At 34.1% G+C, this 21,833-nt stretch overlaps 1 protein-coding gene across 50 annotated transcripts in view; it reads left to right on the top strand.

Annotated features, from left to right (window-relative positions):
* Positions 1-21,833, top strand: part of CCDC171 (coiled-coil domain containing 171) — a 416,355-nt gene that overhangs the window by 311,686 nt on the left and 82,836 nt on the right. For 49 of the 50 annotated variants that reach the window (XR_010113576.1, XM_063609154.1, XM_063609151.1 and 46 more), the window contains one exon: positions 20,950-21,081. Coding sequence is in view for 49 of the 50 variants with exons in the window: in XM_063609154.1 (XP_063465224.1) it covers positions 20,950-21,081 (132 nt within the window). In the remaining variant the exon portion in view is untranslated. Of the gene's footprint in view, positions 1-11,932; positions 11,996-20,949; positions 21,082-21,833 lie in introns of those variants that run through there. The other variant, XM_063609148.1, reaches the window with a different exon arrangement.

The raw sequence follows: 21,833 nt of genomic DNA, 5'->3' as shown, positions 1-21,833 counted from the left end.
TAATTGTTTTTATTTCTGTAAGATTAGTAGTAATGTCCCCATTTTTATTTCCGATTTTAGTAATTTAGTAACTTTTCTCTTGGTCATTCTAGGTAAGGCTTGTCAATATTATTTGTCTTTTTAAGGGTCCAACTTTTGTTTTCCTTGATTTGCTCCATTGTTTTTCTGTTCTCTATTTTGTATTATCTCTGCTCTAAAACATTATTATTTCTCCCTTCTGTTTGCTTTGGGTTTAGTTTGCGCTCTCTGTCTCCCTCTTAACTGCTCCAAGCTGGAAGGTTAGGTTATTGATTTGAGATCTTTCTTCTTTTTTAATGTAGACATTTACAGCTATAGATTTCTGTCTGATGCAGCTTACACTGCATCCCAGAAGTTTTGGTTTATTATTTTTTTATATTCATCTATTTCAAAGTATTTTCTAATTTCTATGATTTCTTCATTGACTTATTATTTAAGAGTGAACTGATAGTTTCTGAATATTTGGAAATTTTCCACACTTTATTTTTGCTGTTGAGTTATACTTTAATTTTATATGGATCAAATACTTCATTTGATTTCTGTTCTTTTTAAGTTTGTTAAAGTTTGTTGTATGGTCCAGAATATGGTCTGTCTTGCTAAATGTTAAATGTGCATTTTTTTTTTTTTTTTTTTTTTTTTGAGATGGAATCTTGCTCTGTCCCCCAGGCTGGAGTGCAGTGGCGCGATCTCGGCTCACTGCAAGCTCCGCCTCCCGGGTTCACGCCATTCTTCTGCCTCAGCCTCTCCGAGTAGCTGGGACTACAGGCGCCCGCCAACACGCCCGGCTAATTTTTTTTTCTTGTATTTTTAGTAGAGACGGGGTTTCACCGTGTTAGCCAGGATGGTCTCGATCTCCTGACCTCATGATCCGCCCACCTCGGCCTCCCAAAGTGCCTGGGATTACAGGCTTGAGCCACCGTGCCAGGCCTAAATGTGCATTTTAAGAGAATATGTATTCTTTTGTTAGGTAGAGTGTTATATGTATGTCTGTTATGTCTAGTGGGTTTATGGTGTTCAAGTCTTCTAAATCCTTGATTGTCTTTTGTCCGGGTGTCTTATTCATTAGTGAAAGTATGATGTCAAAGTCTCCAAATGTTATTGTTGAACTCTTTTTCATCTTCAATTTGGTCAGTTTTGCTTCATATATTTTGAGATTATGTGGAAATTGTTATATCTTCTTGGTGGTTTGACTCTTTTATCATTGTATGGTGTCTTTGTTTCTTGCAATAATTTTGATCTTAAAGTCTTTCGTCTGATGTTAGTGTAGGCGCTCCAGCTCTCTTGGTTACTGTTTGCGTGGGCTATCTTTTTCTGTCTTTTTACTTTTAACCTATTTGTGTCTTTGTATCTAAGATGAATCTATTATAGATAGTGTAAAATGAATCACGTTTTGAAAAACATTCATTTTGCTAACTTCTGACTTTCAATTGGATATTTAAATCAATTTACATTTAACGTAATTGTGATAAGGAAGGACTTCTGCCGTTCTTTGCTACATGCGTTATATCTGTTTTGTTCCTCAGTTCCTCTACTAGTCCTTCTTGTCTGCATTAGATCTTTGGTAGTACACCATTTTTTTATTCCCTCCTCTTTTATTTTACTATACATTTTTAGTTGTTTTCTTAGCGTTACCCTTGTTACCCTTGGTGATTATAATTAACATCTTAGTTCAAAACAATCTTGTTTGAATTAATGCCAACGTAGTGCCAATTATGTTTAAAAAATTTTGCTCTTATATAGCTTCATCCTTTCTCTTCATGTTGTTGCAAATTACATTCTTATATATTGTGTGCCCGTCAACATAGTTTATAATGATTGTTTTATATAGTTGTCTTTTAAATCTATAGAAGAAAAAGAGGAGTTACAAACCAAACATGCATTAATACTGACTTTTATATTTCCCTACATAGTTACCTTTGCTGACGTTCCTTATTTTTTCATGTGAATTTGAGTTACTGTCTAGTATCCTTTCATTTCAAGACTCCCTTTAGCATTTCTTATTGGGCAGATCTAGTGGTGAACTCCCTTAGCTTCTGTTTATCTTGGAATGTCTTAATTTCTGCTTCATTAGAAAAAATTTTAATTTTATTGTGGTAAGAATACTTAATCTAAGATCTAGCCTCTTAATGGATTTTTCATACGCAATACAATATTGTTAACCACAGGTACAATGTTATAAAGCAGACTTTCAGAACTTATCCATCTTGCATACCTGAAGCTTTATACCTATTTATTAACAGCTCCCCACTTCTCCCTCCCCCATCGCAGCCCCTGGTAACCACCATTCTACTCTCTGTTTCCATGAGTTTGACTATTGTAGATACGTCATGTAAGTGGAGTTATGTTCTGTGAATGGTTTATTTTACTTAGTATAATGTCCTCAAGGTTCATCCATTTTGTTGTATATCATAGGATTTCCTTCTTTTAAAAGGCTGATTATTTCCTTCCTTTTAAAAGCTGAGTAATATTTTATTGTATGTATATACCATATTTTATGTATCCATTTATCTCTCAATAGACATTTAGGCTGTTTCTAGATCTTGGCTATTATAAATAGTACTGAAGTGAACTTGGGAGTGTATATATTTCTTAGAGATTCTTACTGCAATTCTTTTAGATAAATACCCAGAAGTGGCTGCTGAATCATATGTGGTAGTTCTAATTTTAACTTTTTGTGGAATCTCCATACTTTTTTTTCCAGAGCATCTGCACCACTTTACATTCCTTTGCTGTTGTGTACATGGGTTCCAGTTTCTCCACATCTTTGCCAACACTTGTCTTTTTAAAAATCTTTTTATAATAGTCATCCTAATAGGTATGAGGTGATACCTCATTGTGGTTTTGATTTTTATTTCCTCGATGATAGTGACATTGAGGATGTTTTCATATACCTGTTTGACCATTTGTATGTCTTCTTTGGATAAATGTCTATTCAAATTCTTAGCCCATTTTAAAATCAGGTTATTAGCTTCTTTTTGCTATTAAGTTGTATAGAGTTTAGAAATTAACCTCTTATATTTTAGAAATTAAAACCCTTATATGGTTTGCAAGCGTTTTCTCTTACCCCATAGGTTGCCTTTTCATTATGTTGATTATTATTACTATTATTTTTTGCTATGCAGAAGCTTTTTCATTTGATGTAGTTTCACTTGTCTGTTTTCATTTTTGTTTCTTGTGCTTTTAATGTCATATCCAGGAAATCATTGCAAAGACTAATGTCATGAAGTTTCTCCTCTGTCTTGTTCTAGGAAATTTATAGTTGTAAGTCTTATGTTTAAGTCTTTAATCCGTTTTAAATAGATTTTTTTAAATGTGGTGTAAGGTAGGCTCCATTTTTTTTTTCTTTAGACAAAGTTTTGCTCTGTCACTAAGGCTGGAGTGCAGTGGCATGATCTCAGCTCACTGCAACCTCTGCCTCCTGGGTTCAAGTGATTCTCGTTCCTCAGCCTCCTAAGTAGCTGGAACTACAGTAATACACCACCATGACTGGCTAATTTTTATATTTTTAATAGAAGTGGGGTTTCGCCATGTTGGCCAGGCTGGTCTTGAACTCCTGGCCTCAAGTTATCCACCCACCTCGGCCTCACAAAGTGCTGGGATTGCAGGCGTGCCTGGCCCAGTTTCATTCTTTAGCAAGTGATATCCAGTTTTCCCAACACTCTTTGTTAAAGGAAACTATCCTTTCCGCATTGTGTCTTCTTTGCACTCTTGTCAAGGATCAATTGACCGTGTATGTGTGGATTTATTTCTGGGCTTTCTGTTTTGTTCCATAGAACTCTGTCTGTTTCTCTGCCAATACTGTACTGTTTTAATTACTATAGTTTAGATATATATATGTATATATGTATATATATATGCAGATGTGTGTATATATGTGTATGTATATATGTATATATGTGTATGTATATATGTATATATATGCATATGTGTATATATGTATATATGTGTATATATATATGCATATATATTTTTTTTATTTTTATTTTTGAGAGGGAGTCTCAGTCTTTTGCCTAGGCTGGAGTGCAGTGGCATGATCTTGGCTCACTGTAGCCTTCACCTCCTGGGTTCAATCAATTCTCCTGCCTCAGCCTCCTGAGTAGCTGGGACTATAGGCGCACACCACCATGCCTGGCTAATTTTTTTGTATTTTTAGTAGAGATGGGGTTTCACCAAGTTGGCCAGGCTGGTCTCAAACTCCTGACCACAGGTGATCTACCCACCTTGGCCTCCCAAAGTGCTGGGATTACAGGCGTGAGCCACTGCATCCAGCCATCTTTGTAATATATTTTGAAATCAGAAAGTGTGAGGCCTCCAGCTTGGCCCTTATTTTTCAAGCTCTTTTTGGCTATTTGAGGCAGTTTCTGGTTGCATATGAAGTTTAAAATTGCTTTTTCTATTTGTGCAAAAATACCACTGGGATTCTGATAGGGATTACATTGAATCTGTAAATCACTTTGGGTAGTATGAACATTTTAATGGTAATAAGTCTTCCAATTCATGAACACAATGTTTTTTCATTTGTTACATTTTTAATTTGTTTTGCCAATGTTTTGTACTTTTTAGTGTACAAGTCTTTCACCTCTGTAGTTAAATTAATTTGTAAGTATTTGATTCTTTTTGATGTGGTTATAAGTGTGATTTTTTTTTTTAGTGTTTACCTTGGTGTTTACAATTAACATCTTAATTCATAACAATCTAGTTGAATTAATACTGAACTAGGATATTCCATACGTAAGGAATACTCTTATATTCTAAAGGGGTTTCTGTGTAGAAAATCATGTCATCTGTAATCAGGGACAGTTTTACTTCTTCCTTTTCTGTTTGGATGCGTATTACTTATTTTTCTTGCCAAATCACGCTTGCTAGGATATTCAATGATATGTTGAATACAAGTGGTAAAAGCAGACACCCTTACCTTGTTCGTGATTTTAGAGGAAAAGCTTTAAGTTTTTAATCACTGAGTGTGATATTAGCTGTAAACTCTACATATATGGCCTTTGGTGTGTTCAGGAACTTTTCTTCTATTCCTAGTTTGTTGAGAATTTTTGTCATGAAAGGCTATTGAATTTTTATCAATTTTATCGAATGCTTTTTATGTATCTATTGAGATGATTGTGTGAATTTTGTCCTTCATTCTGTTAATGTTGTGTATCATAATTGATTTTTGTATGTTGAACCATTCTTACATCCCAGGGATAAGTCGTACTTTGTAGTGGCACCTAATCTTTCATTTGTGCTTTTGAATTCAGTTGCTAATATTTTGTTGAGGATTTTTAGATCTATATTCATCAGGGATATTGGCCTGTAGCTTTTTTTTCTTGTGATATCTTTGTCTGGCTTTGGTATCGGGAAAATGCTGGTCTCATAAAATATATTTCGAAGTTTTCCCTCCTTTTCAAATTTTTTGGAGGAGTTTGAAAATCATTAACATTAATTATTTAATTGTTTTATAGAATTCATCAGTAAAGCCACCTGGTCCTGGGCTTTTCTTTGTCAGAAGATTTTTGATTACTGAGTCAATCTCCTTACTATTGTCAAAGATCTTCCCTCCCTCCCTTCCTCTCTTTCTTCCTTTCCCCCTCTGACCCCACCCCACCCCCATCTTTCTTTCTTTTTTCTTTTTCTTTTTTGAGACAGTGTCTTGCTCTGTTGCCTAGGCTAGAGTGGTGCAGTGGCATACTCATAGCTCACTGCAGCCTCAAACCCCTGGGCTCAAGAGATCCTCCTACCTTAGTCTCGTAAGTAGCTGTGACTACAGGCATATGCCACCAAATCCTGCTAATTTTTAAATTATTATTATTTTTTGAAGAGATAGCATCTCACTATGTTGCCCAGGCTGTCTTGAACTCCTAGCCTCAAGCACTCCTCCCACCTTGGCCACCGAAGTGCTGGGATTATAGGTATAAGCCACCACACCCAGCCTCTGTTCAGGACTTTCTATTTTTTTTTTTAATCATTTAGTCTTGTTAGGTTGCATGTTTCTTAGAATTTATCCATTTCTTCTAGATTATCTACTATATTGCATATAATTGTTCATAGTAGTCTCTTGTGATTCTTTTTATTTCTGTTGTATCAGTTATAATTTCTCCTTTTTGTGATTTTTTTTAGTTTTATCTTTTTTGCTTAGTCTTACTAAAGGTTTGTAAATTTCATCTTTTCAAAATATAAACTCTTAGTTTTACTGATTTTCTCTATTGTGTTTTTCTGTTCTTTATTCTTTTCCTGTTCTAATCTTTGTTATTTCCTTCCTTCTGCTAACTTTGGGTTTAGTTTGTTCTTCTCGTTCCTTGAGGTGCCAAATTAAATCATTTATTTGACATCTTTCTTTTTTTTAATGTAGGTGTTTACTGCTGTACGTTTCCCCTTACTACTACTTTCACTGAGTCTCTTAAGTTTTGATATGGTGTATTTAATTTTCATTTTAATTTGTCTCAAGATATTTTCTAACTTTCCTAATGATTTCTTTCTTATGCCGTTGGTTGTTCAAAAATTTATTTCTATATATTGTGAATTTTCCAGTTTTTCTTCTATGCTTTGTTTCTGGTTTCATTTCGTTACAGTCAGAAAAGAAACTTGGTATGATTTTAATATTCTTAAATCTATTAAGACTTGTTTTGATACCTAACATATGATATATCCTGGAAAATGATGTGTGTACACTTGAGAAGAATGCGTGTTCTGCTGCTGTATACTGGAACGGTCTACGTATGTTCATTAGGTTCATTTGGTCTATAGTGTTGTTTGTGTTTGCCATTTCTTTTTCTGACTGGTTGTTCTCTCCGTTATTGGAAGTGGGGTAATGAAGTCTCCAACTATGATTGTGTTGCTGTCTATATTCCCTTCAGTTCTGCCAATGTTTGTTTTATATGTTTAGGTGCTCTGTTGTTAGGTATGTGTGTGTGTGTGTGTGTGTGTGTGTATGTGTGTGTGTGTGTGTATATATATGTGATAATTGTTAAAATTGTTATATGTCCCTGGAGACTGCACTCTTACATCATTATATAATGTTATTCTTTCTCCCTCCTGACAGTTTTTGGCCTCTGATCTATTTCGTATGATATAAATATATTCACTCCTACTCTTTTTTGGTTACCAAATGGTAACTAATGGAATATCTATTTCCAACACTTTACTTTCAGTCTATGCACATCCTTAAATCTAAAGTGAGTTTCTCATAGGTAATATACAGTTGGATCTTGTTTTTTTTTTTTTTTAAATCCATTCAGCCACTCTGTGTCTCTTTTTTTTTTTTTTTTTTTTTGAGACAGAGTCTCGCTCTGTCGCCCAGGCTGGAGTGCAGTGGCGCGATCTCGGCTCACTGCAAGCTCCGCCTCCCAGGTTCACGCCATTCTCCTGCCTCAGCCTCCTGAGTAGCTGGGACTACAGGCGCCCGCCACTGCGCCCGGCTAATTTTTTGTATTTTTAGTAGAGACGGGGTTTCACCGTGGTCTCGATCTCCTGACCTCGTGATCCGCCCGCCTCGGCCTCCCAAAGTGCTGGGATTACAGGCTTCTGTGTCTCTTTATTGGAAGTTAAATCTATTTATTTATCAGAAGTTAAATCTATTTATATTTGAAGTAATTACTGATAGGAAATTATTTATTATTGCCATTTTGTTCATCATTTTCTGTTTGTCTTATAGTTCATTTGTTTTTGGAGTTCCAGAGCTTTTGGAGTTCCTTAGTGCACAGTTCTTAGTTCATTTTTTCTCCCTTGCTGTCATCCTTTGTGTTTCATTGATTTTTTTTGTATTGATAAGCTTTTATTAATTTCTTTTTTACTTTTGTGTAACTTATATGGGTATTTTGTTTCCAGTTACCCTGGGTCTTATATAAAATATGGTTATGACAGTTTAAGTTGATAACAACTTAACCTTAATCACATGCAAAAACTCTACAGTTTTACTCCTCCTCCCTTCACATTTTGTTATTGATGTCACAATTTACTATACGGTGTATTCATTTACATATTGTTTACTTATAGTTGTTTTTAATACTTTTGTGTTTTAACTTTTACATTAGAAATAAAAGTGATTTACCCACCACTATTAGAGTAACAAAACATTCTGTATATCTATATATTTACCTTTGAGTTCTATACTTTCTTATGGTATCATGTTGCTGTTTAGCATTCTATTATTTCTACTTGAAGAACTGCCTTTAACACTCCTTGCAAGGTAAGTCTGTGAGTGATGAACTTCCTCAGCTTTTGTTGGGGAAGTTTTTATGTTTCCTTCATTTTTTAAGGGCAGTTTTGCCAGGTATAGTGTTCTTAGATAGCATTCTTTTTCCCTTTCATCTCTTTGAATACGTCATGTTACTCCCTTCTGGCTTACAAAGTTTGTGCTGAAAAAGTCAATTGATAGTTTAATAGGGATTCCCTTGTTTGTAATGAGTCATTTTCTTCTTGCTTCTTTCAAAATTCTCTTTGTCTTTGAAAATTTGATTATAATGTGTTTTGGTGTGGATTTCTTTAGTTTATCTTATTAGGGGTTCATTAAGCTTCCTGGGTTTGGATGTTCATTTTCTTCCCCAGATTTGGGAAATTATCAGCCATTATTTTTTTGAATAAACCTTCTAGTTTTTTTCTTTCTTTTTTTTTTCTCTGACTCCTGTAATCTGTATATTGTCTGCTTGATGATTTTCTGTAAGTCCCTTAAGCTGTCTATTCTTTATTACTGTTATTATTTTCTTCCTCTGACTGGATGATTTCACATGGCCTATCTTCAAGTTCACCAATTTTTTTTTTCTGCTGGTTTTAGTCTGCTGTTGAACCTCTCTTGAATTTCTAGTTGAGTTATTATATTCTTCTGCCCTAATATTTGTTTCTCTTAAGTTTTCTTATTACCAAAATTCTCACTTTGTTCATGTATTATTTTTCTGAGCTTATCGATCATTTTTATGACAGTATTTTGAATTCTCTTTCAGATAATTAATATATCTCCATTTCATTAGTATTGGTTTCTGGAGTTTTATCTTGTTCCTTTTTTGGATTATGTTTCTCTGTTTTTTTCATTTTCCTTGACTCTTTGTGTTGGTATCTATGCATTAAGAAAAAAAAAAAAAAAAAAAAAGAACCTACCATCTCTCTCAGTCTTCAAGGATTGGCTTTGTACCAGAGAAGACCTTCACCAATAAACTCGGCTAGAGCTTCTATGAGGCTCTCAAACTTCTGTGTTAGTCCAAACTGTCATCTTCTTAAAGGCTTCAGGGTTCTAGAGTGTGCTATGCCTCATCAGTGCTTTGAGACAGGCAAGACAAAAGATAGAAATATTACCCTCTGGTAATACTTGGAAAAGTTGGAATGTTGTATGTATGGCCCAATTCTTTTCCTCCCAAGGTAGTGGCTGAGAGCTGGGGATTTTTTTTCACTGGTCCTTTCTGTGCCAAGCCAGGGGAGAGCTGTTACGAATATCTGTGCTCTAGTCCAAACCACCACCTTTTTTCTCTGTGGGTCTAGCATATGTTGGGTCATGTCAGTACTCAAACACAGGTGAGACAAAAGCCAATCCTTTAGATAGAACTCTGAAGAGTGGGACATTGTATGCACAGTCCAATTTCTTCCCTTCTCATAAAGAGTTGGGAGCTGAGAGTTCCCTCCTGATAATAATGATGCTGTGCTGGGAGTGGGGATTATGATTAGAGAACGTCTTCAGTTTTCCCAGTGGTTTCAATGTGACTGCTTTCTTGTTGCCCAGGTTGCAGGAGCCTCTCAGCTACTTTGTGGAATTTCCATAAAGGGAATTGAAATGTGCCATTGAATTAGTGTGTCCATGGGGGAAGGAGAGTCCAGGGTTTCCTATTCCACCATCTGGCTGCTATCATTCTCCTTCGTTTTTAAGGACACTTTTGTCACAAATAGAATTCTTGGTTGACAGGTTTTGTTTTTTTTTCTAACTACCCCCACCCCACCACCAAATTTTGAATGTGTCAACTTCAAAATTTATATTTTGCTTCTTTTTCTTTTCATTTACATTTTCTATTTTGAAAGACATTGTTCTCATGGTTTCTTTTAGTTCCTTGTACATGGTTTTCTATAACTTTATATGCACATTTAAAATAATTGATTTAAAGTACTTATGTGGTAAGGTCAATGTTTTGACTTCCTCAAGGACAGTTCCTGTTCATTTCTATTTTTATTGGAAATGAGCTATACTTTCTTTTTTCCTGGCATACACAATTTTTTGTTGAAAAGTAGATATTTTGAAAATTATAATCTGACAGCTCTGGAAATAAGATTCTCCCCATCTCCAGAGTTGTTGCTGCTTGCTCTAGTTGTTGTTTTGTATTTAGTGACTGATTGTGTAAAGTCTAAACTGATTTTGTAAAGGCTGTCTTTCTGAACTAATTTCTTAAAGTCGTATCCTTTGTCATGTATAGCCACTGAAGTCTCTGTTGGCTTAGTAGTCAACCCCTGTTTTGACAGCGTTCCTTAAATACTGAGATTCAGACTTTTTTCTTGGTTAAGCTTTTACCTGGTTACTGTAAACTTTCAGTTAGCTTCTCGAGTTCTGAAAAAAGCTAATTCTGACATTTTTTGCCAGTTTATTTGCTACTTTTATGGAAGGACTAGCTTTTGGAGTTTCTTAGTCCATCATTTTTGCCAACATCAATCTCTAAAAGCATATACTTTTGTTTTTTAATAGCTCTACCAGTAGGCTTTCAATTTTACTGATAATACAGGAATTATTATTTCTTTTTTTATTATACTTTAAGTTCTAGGGTACATGTGCACAACGTGCAGGCTTGTTACATATGTATCCATGTGCCATGTTGGTGTGCTGCACCCATTAACTCGTCATTTACATTAGGTATATCTCCTAATGCTATCCGTCCCCCACCACATGACAGGCCCCGGTGTGTGATGTTCCCCTTCCTGTGTCCAAGTGTTCTCATTGTTCAGTTCTCACCTATGAGTGAGAACATGCGGTGTTTGGTTTTTTGTCCTTGCGATAGTTTAATTAGAGCCTCTCCAAATGTGCCGAAGTATTTCTATTGTGTGGGGTAAAGGGAAAGTACAACAATTATATTAAAATAATTTCAGGATAGGATAATGCCTAGATGGGTAGGATAATGTCTGGATTGTTTAGGATTAGATATGATAAAAATAAGTATTTATTAGATATTAACCAAGTTCCTAATAGAGAGATATCTCAGTTTACTGCAGCTGAGAGTAAAAGTAAGAAAACTTAGGTAAAATTGAAATGTGAAGAAGAAGCTAATAGTTTTGTAGTCATGTTTGTTGTTGAATGAGTAGAATGGCTGCATTCTTGAGGCTTTTGAGATAGCATGATTCCTACAAGTTTGGAAAGATTAACTGAAATATTCCCTATGTACGGGCATAACATACAGGCTTTAAAAGTACCAAAGAATATTCACTGAGAAGTGTTAGGTGCTGTTTTCGTAAATCATCTAAAAGATAAAACAGGAAATGACAATCCAGAAATTGTAAAAAACTCCTTAAGACCTTGTGTCTATAAATCCTTTAAATTTATCGGACTGATATAACACTGGAACAATATTTAGGAAGTCACAGGAGTTTTTGCTGACGTCTTTTTGGATTTGCTTCTTCAGAAAAGTTATTTAAAACCTACAACCCATCATGAAACACAACATTTATAATAATTAAATTCTACAAATACATTTTTAGTGCATATAATGTTCCAGAAACTGTACTAGCCTCTGGGGAAACAAATATACATACATATATATATATATATATACTTACACATACATATGTATGTATATTTGTCATATTTTGTGTGTGTGTGTGTGTGTGTGTGTGTATGTATATAAAGTTGACCCTTGAACACATGGGTTTGAATTGTGTGGGTCCACTTATACATGGATCTTCTTCCAACTCTGCCATCCATGAGACAGCAAGACCAACCCCTCCTCTTCCTTCTCCTCCTCAGCCTATTCAACATGAAGATTATGAGGATGAAGACTTATGATGATCCACTTCCAGTTAATGAATAGTAAATATATTTTCTCTTCCTTACGATTTTCTTAACAACATTTTCTTTTTTCTAGCTTTATTATAAGAATATAGTATATAATACACATAACACAAAATATGTGTTAATCAACTGTTTATGTTATCAGTAAGGCTTCCAATAGTAGACTGTTTGTAGTTAAGTTTTGGGGGAGTCAGAAGTTACACATGGATTTTCAACTCTGTGGGGGTTGGCATCCCTAACGCACATGTTGTTCAAAGTTCAACTCTGTGCGTGTGTGTGTGTGTGTGTGTGTGTGTATCACAGTTCTGTGTAGATAGTTATGCTCATCTGTGGCATACTTAGAAAACTCAGGGATTGCCTAGAGGTTTCTTAGAAGAAAATTAGTGCCTGGATGGGGCCTCAAAATGTGAGGAAGATGGGAAAAGTTTGCTAGCAAAGAGAGTGGCATGAGCAACAAGTTCATGGAAGCATGAATGACTAAATATTCTAAGTTCAATATTAAATGCAAAAAGAGTAAAAGAGATGAAGCTCAATGAGCAGGTAGTAGATAGGTCATGGAAGGACTTTTTTTGCCATGCTAAGAACCTTGGATCATATAATGGAAGGAGTGGGGAGCAAACTAGGGTTTAAGCTGGGGGTTGATGTGGTTGGATTTTCTAATAAAATTTGAGCTCTAGAGAGCACATTTTGCAAAGTGAATATAGTGAGTAATAAAAGCGGTTTTAAGAGCCACAAGTCTGAATAGACAGCTCTATCAGGAAGCTATAGCATTAGGCTAGATGGGGGCTGAGAAGGGTTGAACCAGAAGAGTGATGGTAGGTGGTATCAGAAGAAAGGATGTGAAACTTATTCAGCAAAGTGGCATATGATGATAAGAAAGAGGCAGGGGAGGATGATTCCCCTGATGGGGCAAAGGATGCTGGGAATACAGAAAGCAGCCTTTTTGCTTAAATTATTTTTATTTTTATTAAGTAGGGAGAAGGGAGACAATGATGAGTTTTGTTTTGGAAATACTGAATTTAAGGTAATGTGGAATAATCAGCAGGATGTGTGAGTCTGAACCTCGAGGGAAAGTCAAGGCTAAAGGTAAAGGTTTGAGATTGATTAACATAATACTCTGGCAAAGAAAGAAGGCAGTATAGCAATTGACAGGAGAAACAAGACATTATAGATAAATGGGAAGTTAGAAAATGCATTTCAAGAGATTAATTATGCTACTAGAGTTTGAAGTCCTTGAGGGATGGAATTCTGTCTCCTTAATTTTTATATTCTTGGCATCTATCACTGTGCCTGGTACCCAGTAGGCACTTAATGAATGTTTGTGGAATGAGTCAAATTTTACCACCATATAGTCTCTAAGTATAACATAAGCCATCTCTAGATTCTAATGAAAGTTTTGGTGATACTGTCACCTGTTTTGTTTATTTGATTACTAAAAATAACATCTGTATTTCACTTTGCCTAATCAAGACCTAGAGGAGAAAGCCTAAATTCAATTATCAGAATATCTCTTGGAAAGAGGTGTGCTAACAATGAATTTGCAGGTAATGTAATGACTAGTTTGATTCCTATGAGATAGAAAGATGATTACCTCTATTCTTAGAGTGGATTGTGGAATGAAATAGTGTCAAACAGGATATGATAGATGAAGACACTGTATAACCAAATCTTTAAATATAATTTTATAATTTTACATTAACAGTGATTAACCAGAGTAAATAATAATATATAGTTATTTTTGATTTTTAGTTTTCAGTGCATTTATAAGGAGTACAAAGAATAATTTTTAATTTATGAAACTGACAGTATTTTAAAAGTTGAAACATGATCCTCTGCCTCTAAAAAACCCAATTTTTAGTGGCTTGTCAATGACTCTCTGTTAGTTACTTATGGTCTTTGAACTCTATTCTCAGTTTCTTGATCTTGGTTCTTGAGTATCAGCTGTGCAGGACACTCAGGTGTTAACACAGCTGGCTTGCTGATGACAACTCTGTCCATATAGCTGTCTTGTGTGTCGTTATTCATATTGTTCAGTGTCATTCTGACCTAGCCAAGCTAAAAATGATACTCCAGCTCAAGAGGGATTTTAAAACCTTGACAAACTGAAGATAAGACACTACAGAATATCATGTACATGTGCTCAGCAGTTTTTAGCTTAAACACATCTAAATAACTAATTTCAGCGTATATCTGTCTTTATCCTTTAAAATAATTTATCTTCAGAATGAAAATATATCTATGTGGATGAGTGTTATCAATTCTATTCTCAAGTATGGTTTTTTTGTTTGTTTAAATAGCTCAAGGGCAGAGCACTCTGTGAGGTGCATTCTATAGTATATAGCCTATGCTACAGATTTATCATGTTATCTAGTGACTTATAAGATGTCCATGATTAAATCACCCTATTTTCCATCTTGATAATTTGATTTGAATAGTCAGTTTTTTAGATCTTTAATTGGGATGTAGCCAGATTGATAGTTTGATTCAAGAGATTCATTTTTTAATTTCTATAATTGGGATGTAACTATAATGTGTGGTGTGGTTGTGGTGGTGGATTTTGCCCTCTTTTCTGGTGACAGCAGCTGGCAGTCATGGGAGAGTTCTGGCTTTGCTCCAGAGGTGTAGATTAAGTTAAATAACCTGCCAGCAAAAGAGGGCTAGTTGCTTACCTCCCACTTTTCAAATTATGAGTTTCTATGCTTGCTGCAGTGCCAATGGAATGCCTGCTTCTGCTGAGAGAGTGTCAAGCTCTCTTTCCAGTAGGTGTGGAGCGCAGCTGGAACTGTTGCTTATATCGTGGGACATTGTGGTTTGGGGATCCTCCATTATGACATTATGATCATTGTATAAGGATGATTGCTACACAGGTAACTTGTTTCTTAGTGTAATAATTGTGTGCATGTGTGTACACGTGTGTGTGTGTGTGTGTGTGTGTGAGAGAGAGAGAGAGAGAGAGAGGATATGAATGAATGGGAATGCCCACAGGTGCAAGGAAACTATTGAGGAAAATAAAGATGTTTAATATTCATTATCATGAAACCACTTTTATGAAACAAACATTGTTGCTAAGATTGCCAGACAATAGATATAAAGAAAAAAAATAGGGAAATGGAAGTACCAAAATCTTAAGTAATTTCTTCAACTATTAATTGTTCATATACAGATATTAAAATGCATTATTGTTTGGCACTAAGAGCACTAGACTTAGTATCCTCATATTAGAGATGGCAATAACTATTTCACAAGGTGGGTGGCAGAATCAAGTGATGTAGTGTGGAGAGTACGGTTGTCCCTTGGTTTCCTTGGGGATTGGTTCCCAAACCTTCTGTGGATACCAAAATCCATGATATTGAAGTTGCTGATATAAAATGGTGTAGTATTTGCATATAATCTATGCACATCCTTCCCTACACTTTAAATCACTTCTAGATTTATTTATAGTACCTAATACAATGTAAGTGCTATCTAAATTATACTGTATTGTTTGGGGAATAATGAAAAGAAAAAAGTTTGTACATGTTCAGGACAGATGCAGCTTAAAATATATACTTTCAGTTCATAGTTGAATCCATGGATATGGAACCCACAAATATGGAGGGCCAACTGAACTTTGAAAAGTATGAAGTACTTTTGGAAGTACTGATTGTATTATTACTAATAGAAGTAGTATTGTTATCTGTCTGTCCATTTGGTTAATTATATAGTTAAAGAAAAGGTTAAAGAAGGAGGAAAGTATCCATTTAGATATAACCATCCTATCCCTGAATATCATTTTCATTGCATTGACACACTTTGATGCTTCCTCCTATCACTGGGTACATGTCAGAGTCTTGGAACTGTCTAATTATGTTTTTTTTATTATTTTATCTTTCTTCTACATTGTAGAATTCATGAGTTTAGAATAGTGTTCTTATCTGGTCATACTTGCTAAAAGCCTCTGAAAGCATAGTGGGTTTTTTTTGTTTTTTTTTTTTTTGCTACTGTGTATTACAGAGTATATGGTTAACTCTGGCTAGTTCCCTTCTCTTTGTATTTACAAAAGACGCTCCAGTATGCCTCTTCTACTTGTTTAACCAGAATTTCTGTTAATTAGGTATTAGAATAAGTGGTCAGTAGTTGTGACCAGGAAAGTTAGCTGTGGTCAGGAAAGTTAGGACCAGTCAAGTTGTGTACTAGACTATATAAAACTTGAAAATGTATCAGGAGATGGTACACAGATTTCTGGAAAAATTGAAGAAAGGAAACAAAGTGTCTTTGAGATGGCACCGTGTATTGGCTATATAAACTTGACTCACTAGAAATTGTTTGTAGATTCTCTGGTGAGAGATAGTCATTTAAAAAAAAACTTTATAGAAGATAAAAAAATTATCTTTCTTCTATATCTCCAGAGCAGGGGATGACCAACTTTTTCTGTAAAGGCTAGATAGTAAATATCTTAGGCTTGGTGAACCATATGGTCTTTGTCTCAACTACTCAACTCTGCCATTGTAACAGGAAAGCAGCCATGGACAATAGGTAAATGAATGGGTATAACTCTAATAAAACTTTATTTATAATAACAGACGGTGGGCTGGATTTGGTTCCCAGGCTGTAGTGTGCTGACTGTACACGGCTCTTTGGTGCGTAGGTTGAAAAATAGTATGTAGGCTGTTCTAGTGCATAGAATGAAAAATAAAAGGAAGAAAGGGAAGCAGTAAGGAATCAGTGGGAATGGAAGGAAGTACAAGGGAGGGAGTAGGACAAAGGAGGGCAAGAAAATGGAGGCAAAGTACAACATGAACACAGGATAATGAGAATGGAGATTATAAGAAATATTTTAGAGGTCTGTTTTCATATGGGAATATATTTGGTAAAAAGGTTTATTTTGAAGCATCGGAGGCCATAATAGATTGGAATAAATAAAATTGAAGCAGATTAAAAGTATGACATGAAGCCCTAATATCAGTTGCCTTTCCCAGGCATTCAGGATTCAGACAATGTATACATCTTCTTACATGTGTTTTTAAGTCAACCTCAGTTTTTATGTATACCTTGAGGTCTTCTGGCTTGGTATCCAATTGGTAAAAATACAGCTAGTAAATCATTTCATGAGTGTTTTTTTTAAATTGGAACATAGAGTCCAGAGGGATTTATAGCTGTGCATGATAAAAGATGGAGGGAGTTGAGCAATTTTTCTAGAAATGACTAATTTAATTTCATAGTTGATATCTAGCAGAAATAGCTTTTTTTTTTTGTTTTGGTAGGAGCATAAAAATTAGAAAACAGATTGTTTACTTGTGAGTAAAGGCTAATCAGAGAAATAGGACTAGTACAGTATGGATCTTGTGGATCACTTAAAATCTAGAACTGGATTATTATAGTAAAATATATTTTAAATATGTATTTATCTTGAAATAAATATATTTCATGGAACTGTTTTGACTTTTTAGAAAGTTTTATTTATTTTCTTCTCCTGTTTTTTATGATATGTCTATTAGAAATATCTCCTTTCTGAAAGTAAGTAGTAAGAAAGGGAGAAAGTAAACTGTTCTTTCTACAAATCAAAATTTTAGAGTAGAAGTAATATAGGTTTTAAAAATTATTCTAAAATATGATATTGCATGATTTTAAAGAATGTTATGGAATGTTTAACATTTGATAACTGAGATTTATATTGGGAAATTCTGTATGTTAAAAATGAGCTGTTAGGCATTTTGAAGAAGAAAAACTTTGTATACATGTATTAGTCATATTGATAAATAAATGAGAATAAAAAGGCATAGAATCTTGATTATAGGATGAATAATAGTGTATTATAAGCATAATTAAATATTGACTTTTGAAATTATAATTTAATCTACAGACAGGTGACTGCTGGTGAATTTTATTCCTAATTCACACTAAGCTCGGTACTTTAAAAGATAAACTTTTCCTTTTAGGAAAAAAATAATTTGACTATTCTAATATTACTTCAAAACTTTTTGACAGTAACTTAATTTGCTTTAGATCCTCATTCTTGAAAATAATAATTTGGTATCCAATAAGCTGTATTTCCTAAAGAAATTCCAAATTATCTCTCTTTTAATATGTTACTTTGTTCTCAGCCTGCCTGTTCTATTTCTTTTCATGAAAGAAATTAATGCAACAAGGTAAGAGTCCTTTCTTACTGTTCTGTGTTGAATCTCCCTGTTCACACCTTGAAATTCAGACTCGCCTTCTGCATTCTTTCTGAAGTCTCTTCCTTCTACCCTTTATTTCTTCCGTTTATTGTCATCTTTCTTTTCTTCTCATTTGCTGCGTGATTGTATTTTTGCTTGTCTTAGTGTCACTGTTTTGTATTCTTTCAACATGATGCTTTCACTCCCTTTACTCATTAAAATAAAATAATTTATAGATAATTCTTTTAGAAGACTTTTCTAAAAACTTTTCCTAGAAATATTTGAGAACATTTTAGATACTTACTCTCAAAGTTCCAGTTTAATTTAAAAGTGGAAAAAAACTCTTAAAATTTTAGTAGAAGTATTTGTGATATTGCATCTATTATATAGCATGGGTCTCTCACTCTTGATGGCACTGTCAAGTTGATTCAACAGATAATTTGTAATTAAATGAAAGTATTAAAGCATGCATATTATTCAAGTGATTATGATGCTTATCATTAGGTGTAGCAAAAATAGCTGCATTTTGCAAGTTTTTTTATTCAATATAAAGAATTATTTAATTTGGCAAATTAAGTAATGTTATACCAAAAATATTGAAATGACAAGAAATCAGTTTCAAAAGCAAGATACCACAGCTTAACAATGCTCGTAAAGTTTATTTAGAGAATATAAAATGTGGCTTACTGTTCACTGTATGTCAAGCTTCATGGATGAAGTATGGTGCCTGATGCTAATCAGGTTAAAGGACCTCCAGTGCTTGAACTGTGTTGTGGATTATACTTACATTGCTTATGGTTTTTTTCCCCTCTCTTTGCCCGTATTAGCAATCTGCTTTTGTACTTTGACATCCAGGATTTCCCTAGTGAATTTTGTCACAGAAAAAAGAGAATCATCAATATCGCAGTTAAACTTGACTTTCAAAGCTAATAGTATCTCATTTGGGGGCTCAAATTTAATAAATTTTCTTTGATTCTGGGTGAGTTTTTAAACATCAAACAATGAATTGGCCAGGGTGCAGTAAAATATTTAGATCTATTGACTGTGGTTCAGAAGGGTAGAAGGCAAAACACTAGTGGTTTGATGTTGATAAATTCTCAGAACCTTAATCCACATTAATGTTTTCTTTTATCTGAGTGCACATTGGTGACAAAAAAAGCAAGAGAAGGTATTCATACACATAAAATATAAAACCTAAAGCAAATGTATTTGTAAAATATGATTTATTTTGTTATGCTAAGTAAGTTTAACAGCATTCTTATCCTGAATGAAGACTCTGGAGAGTGTTCGTTGCAGATAAATATACATTGTGAATTGAGACTCCAACATGCATGTGGTACTCACATCATTATAAAAATTACATCATAGTGTATGTTTTGCAGCATACACTTTGACATTCTCTTATTGACAGAAAGTCTTCGGATCAGCTTGGGACGTATAAGGATTTTTATGCCTATAGATTAGCCTGAACAGTTAAAGATGCCGTTATATGTTTGTGTATGTTTGCTGGCTTAAACAAACTCAATAGAGTTTGATAGTTTTGTGAAATGTATATATATCCCAAGGAACTAATTAATATAATAAAAATAATTCAAACAGTTTTACAAGTTTCCCAAGTAGACTAGAAAAATGAAGGAGAAATTTTCTATCTTATATTTTTGCCAAGTTATATTTGAAGTTGCTTGGATAAAACTAGAGATAGAAATATATTTATTTGAGCAATTAATGCAATTTTTATAGTTAACCTGGTTTTTGACCCTTGCTACCTGATAAAAAACTTTTTGTCCTGTGGCATTGAGCTAATTGTATAATATTTATTAAGTATATGGTAGCAAATAGATAAAATTTTAAAACTTATTCCAAGCATAAGGAAAGTTAGAAAATATGCCTATGTATTGAAAACTCCTATTATTAAACTATATGATTAAAATGAGGGCTTACTGTTCTTAAATGCAAATGAAACTATGGAATTCTTAAGGCTTTTACTAAGTTTGGAAATTAAAAACCAAAATACCTGTTTTTGAATGTTTCCATTTATATTATGTAAGGAGTATTTTCTCATTTGTCCAGAAGGTGGCAGTGTGATATCAACTGCCTGTGATTCCATACTGACTAGAGAATTGGTATTTTTCCCATATCGGTGATGGGTTTGTATTGTTGCTTTCCGAATACTTAAAATAGAGTACAAATACTACTGATTTTATCGGTTGCATTGTTTAGAAATTGTGTGACTGTGTTGGTTTATATGTATTTAATCATTAAGACTCAAGTTTAATAAAATCCTGCAATTCTAGAAGAGTGAAAAGAGCAAACAAACCTCTTACTTGTATATTTTTAAGCCTCCTTTTGTGTTGAGTATATTTGTTTTGATTCTAGAGTACATGTTATTGAAGTTTTCTTTTCAAAGACTAGTACCTAATAACTATCTTGTCCAATATTTATCAGTTCATATCAGTTAAACACCACGTTACTAAGCAGGTGATGATTAGGATATGGCTGTTGTTTTTGATTTTGTGAATGTTTTTTCTTTTCTTCCTTTTTACGGTGGAACTGTGAAAAAATAATTCAAAACCTCTTGATCAGAAGAGCTCCAGTGACTCTTCTTCCACTCCCTCATTTCAAGCAGGAGGATGCTTTTTCTTCTTAACATTCTCCCCCAGCACTCTGAATTAGAGATTTATTTGCAACGAAAAATCAATTAGTCCTAAATTTATTCATGGATTTCAGGTCCAGCGATCAATGCAAGTCCACTCAGTGGGCTCAAGGGGACCCAGTTCATCCCAGTTAATGTGTCTGAAGGGGAATTACCATTGATGCTGTTTTTTTTCCCTTTAGGTCAGAGATCAGATCTCGCTGTCATGGTCTGCGGCAAGTAGGAATGACTTCACCCTGCAGCTACCCAAACTGCACCTGGAGACCTTTGCAATGGAGGGGCTCAAGGGCGGGCCAGAGGTGGTAGCATGCCAGGTTAGAGTCTAAATAACATTGTTTACTACTGAGACATATAGAAAAATAAATTGCACTAACTGGAGAGAATGAAAGCCTCAAAGTATTGTGAATAATTTAAAGGAGATGCAAATAGATGTTTCATCATTTTTCTTCTATCATGTAACAATCTACTTTACAAAATATTGTTTTTTTCTTTAAAGCCTAGAACTAGCCTATTAAAATAATCCAGAAAAGTGTTTTTACCAAGGAAAAATGTGTTTTATGGCAAAGTACAGTATTAAAAGAAAATACTTTCCTATCAGCAGAGGACAATAAGACACTAGGCTGTTATCTCTTTAAGCAAGTCTCAATTTATTGCTCTTATTGTTTGAAAATAAGTAATTTTAGAAAAAAAAAATAAAATAATAAATCACTTTAGATGTAAACATCAAAAGAGATACCTGAAATATCTCAATATTAATTCCAAAATATATCCAACATTTCTTATGAAGTAATTTAATTTCAGCAAAGCTTAAACTTATCTGTGTTTTCTATTGAAGAGTATTTTACCCTTTAATATTTAGTTTTAATGAACATTGTAAGATGTGCAAATTGGGTCATTTCATTTATAAAACTTAAAATACCAAATCATAAGACCTCAAATAACTTTAAAGTACACTAATAAACTTATTTTTAGAAACATTCATTTTCGGAAGCTGTAGGTATCCTTCTATTTTATGTCACATTGTATTAACATTATTGTGATCAATTTTTTCCTTAAGGTTTTTTTC

This window comes from Symphalangus syndactylus, chromosome 9 (assembly GCF_028878055.3).
Source record: "Symphalangus syndactylus isolate Jambi chromosome 9, NHGRI_mSymSyn1-v2.1_pri, whole genome shotgun sequence".
NCBI classification, from domain to species: domain Eukaryota; kingdom Metazoa; phylum Chordata; class Mammalia; order Primates; family Hylobatidae; genus Symphalangus; species Symphalangus syndactylus.
Note: the sequence above shows the minus strand (reverse complement) of the source record. Positions and strands in the feature narration are given on the sequence as shown.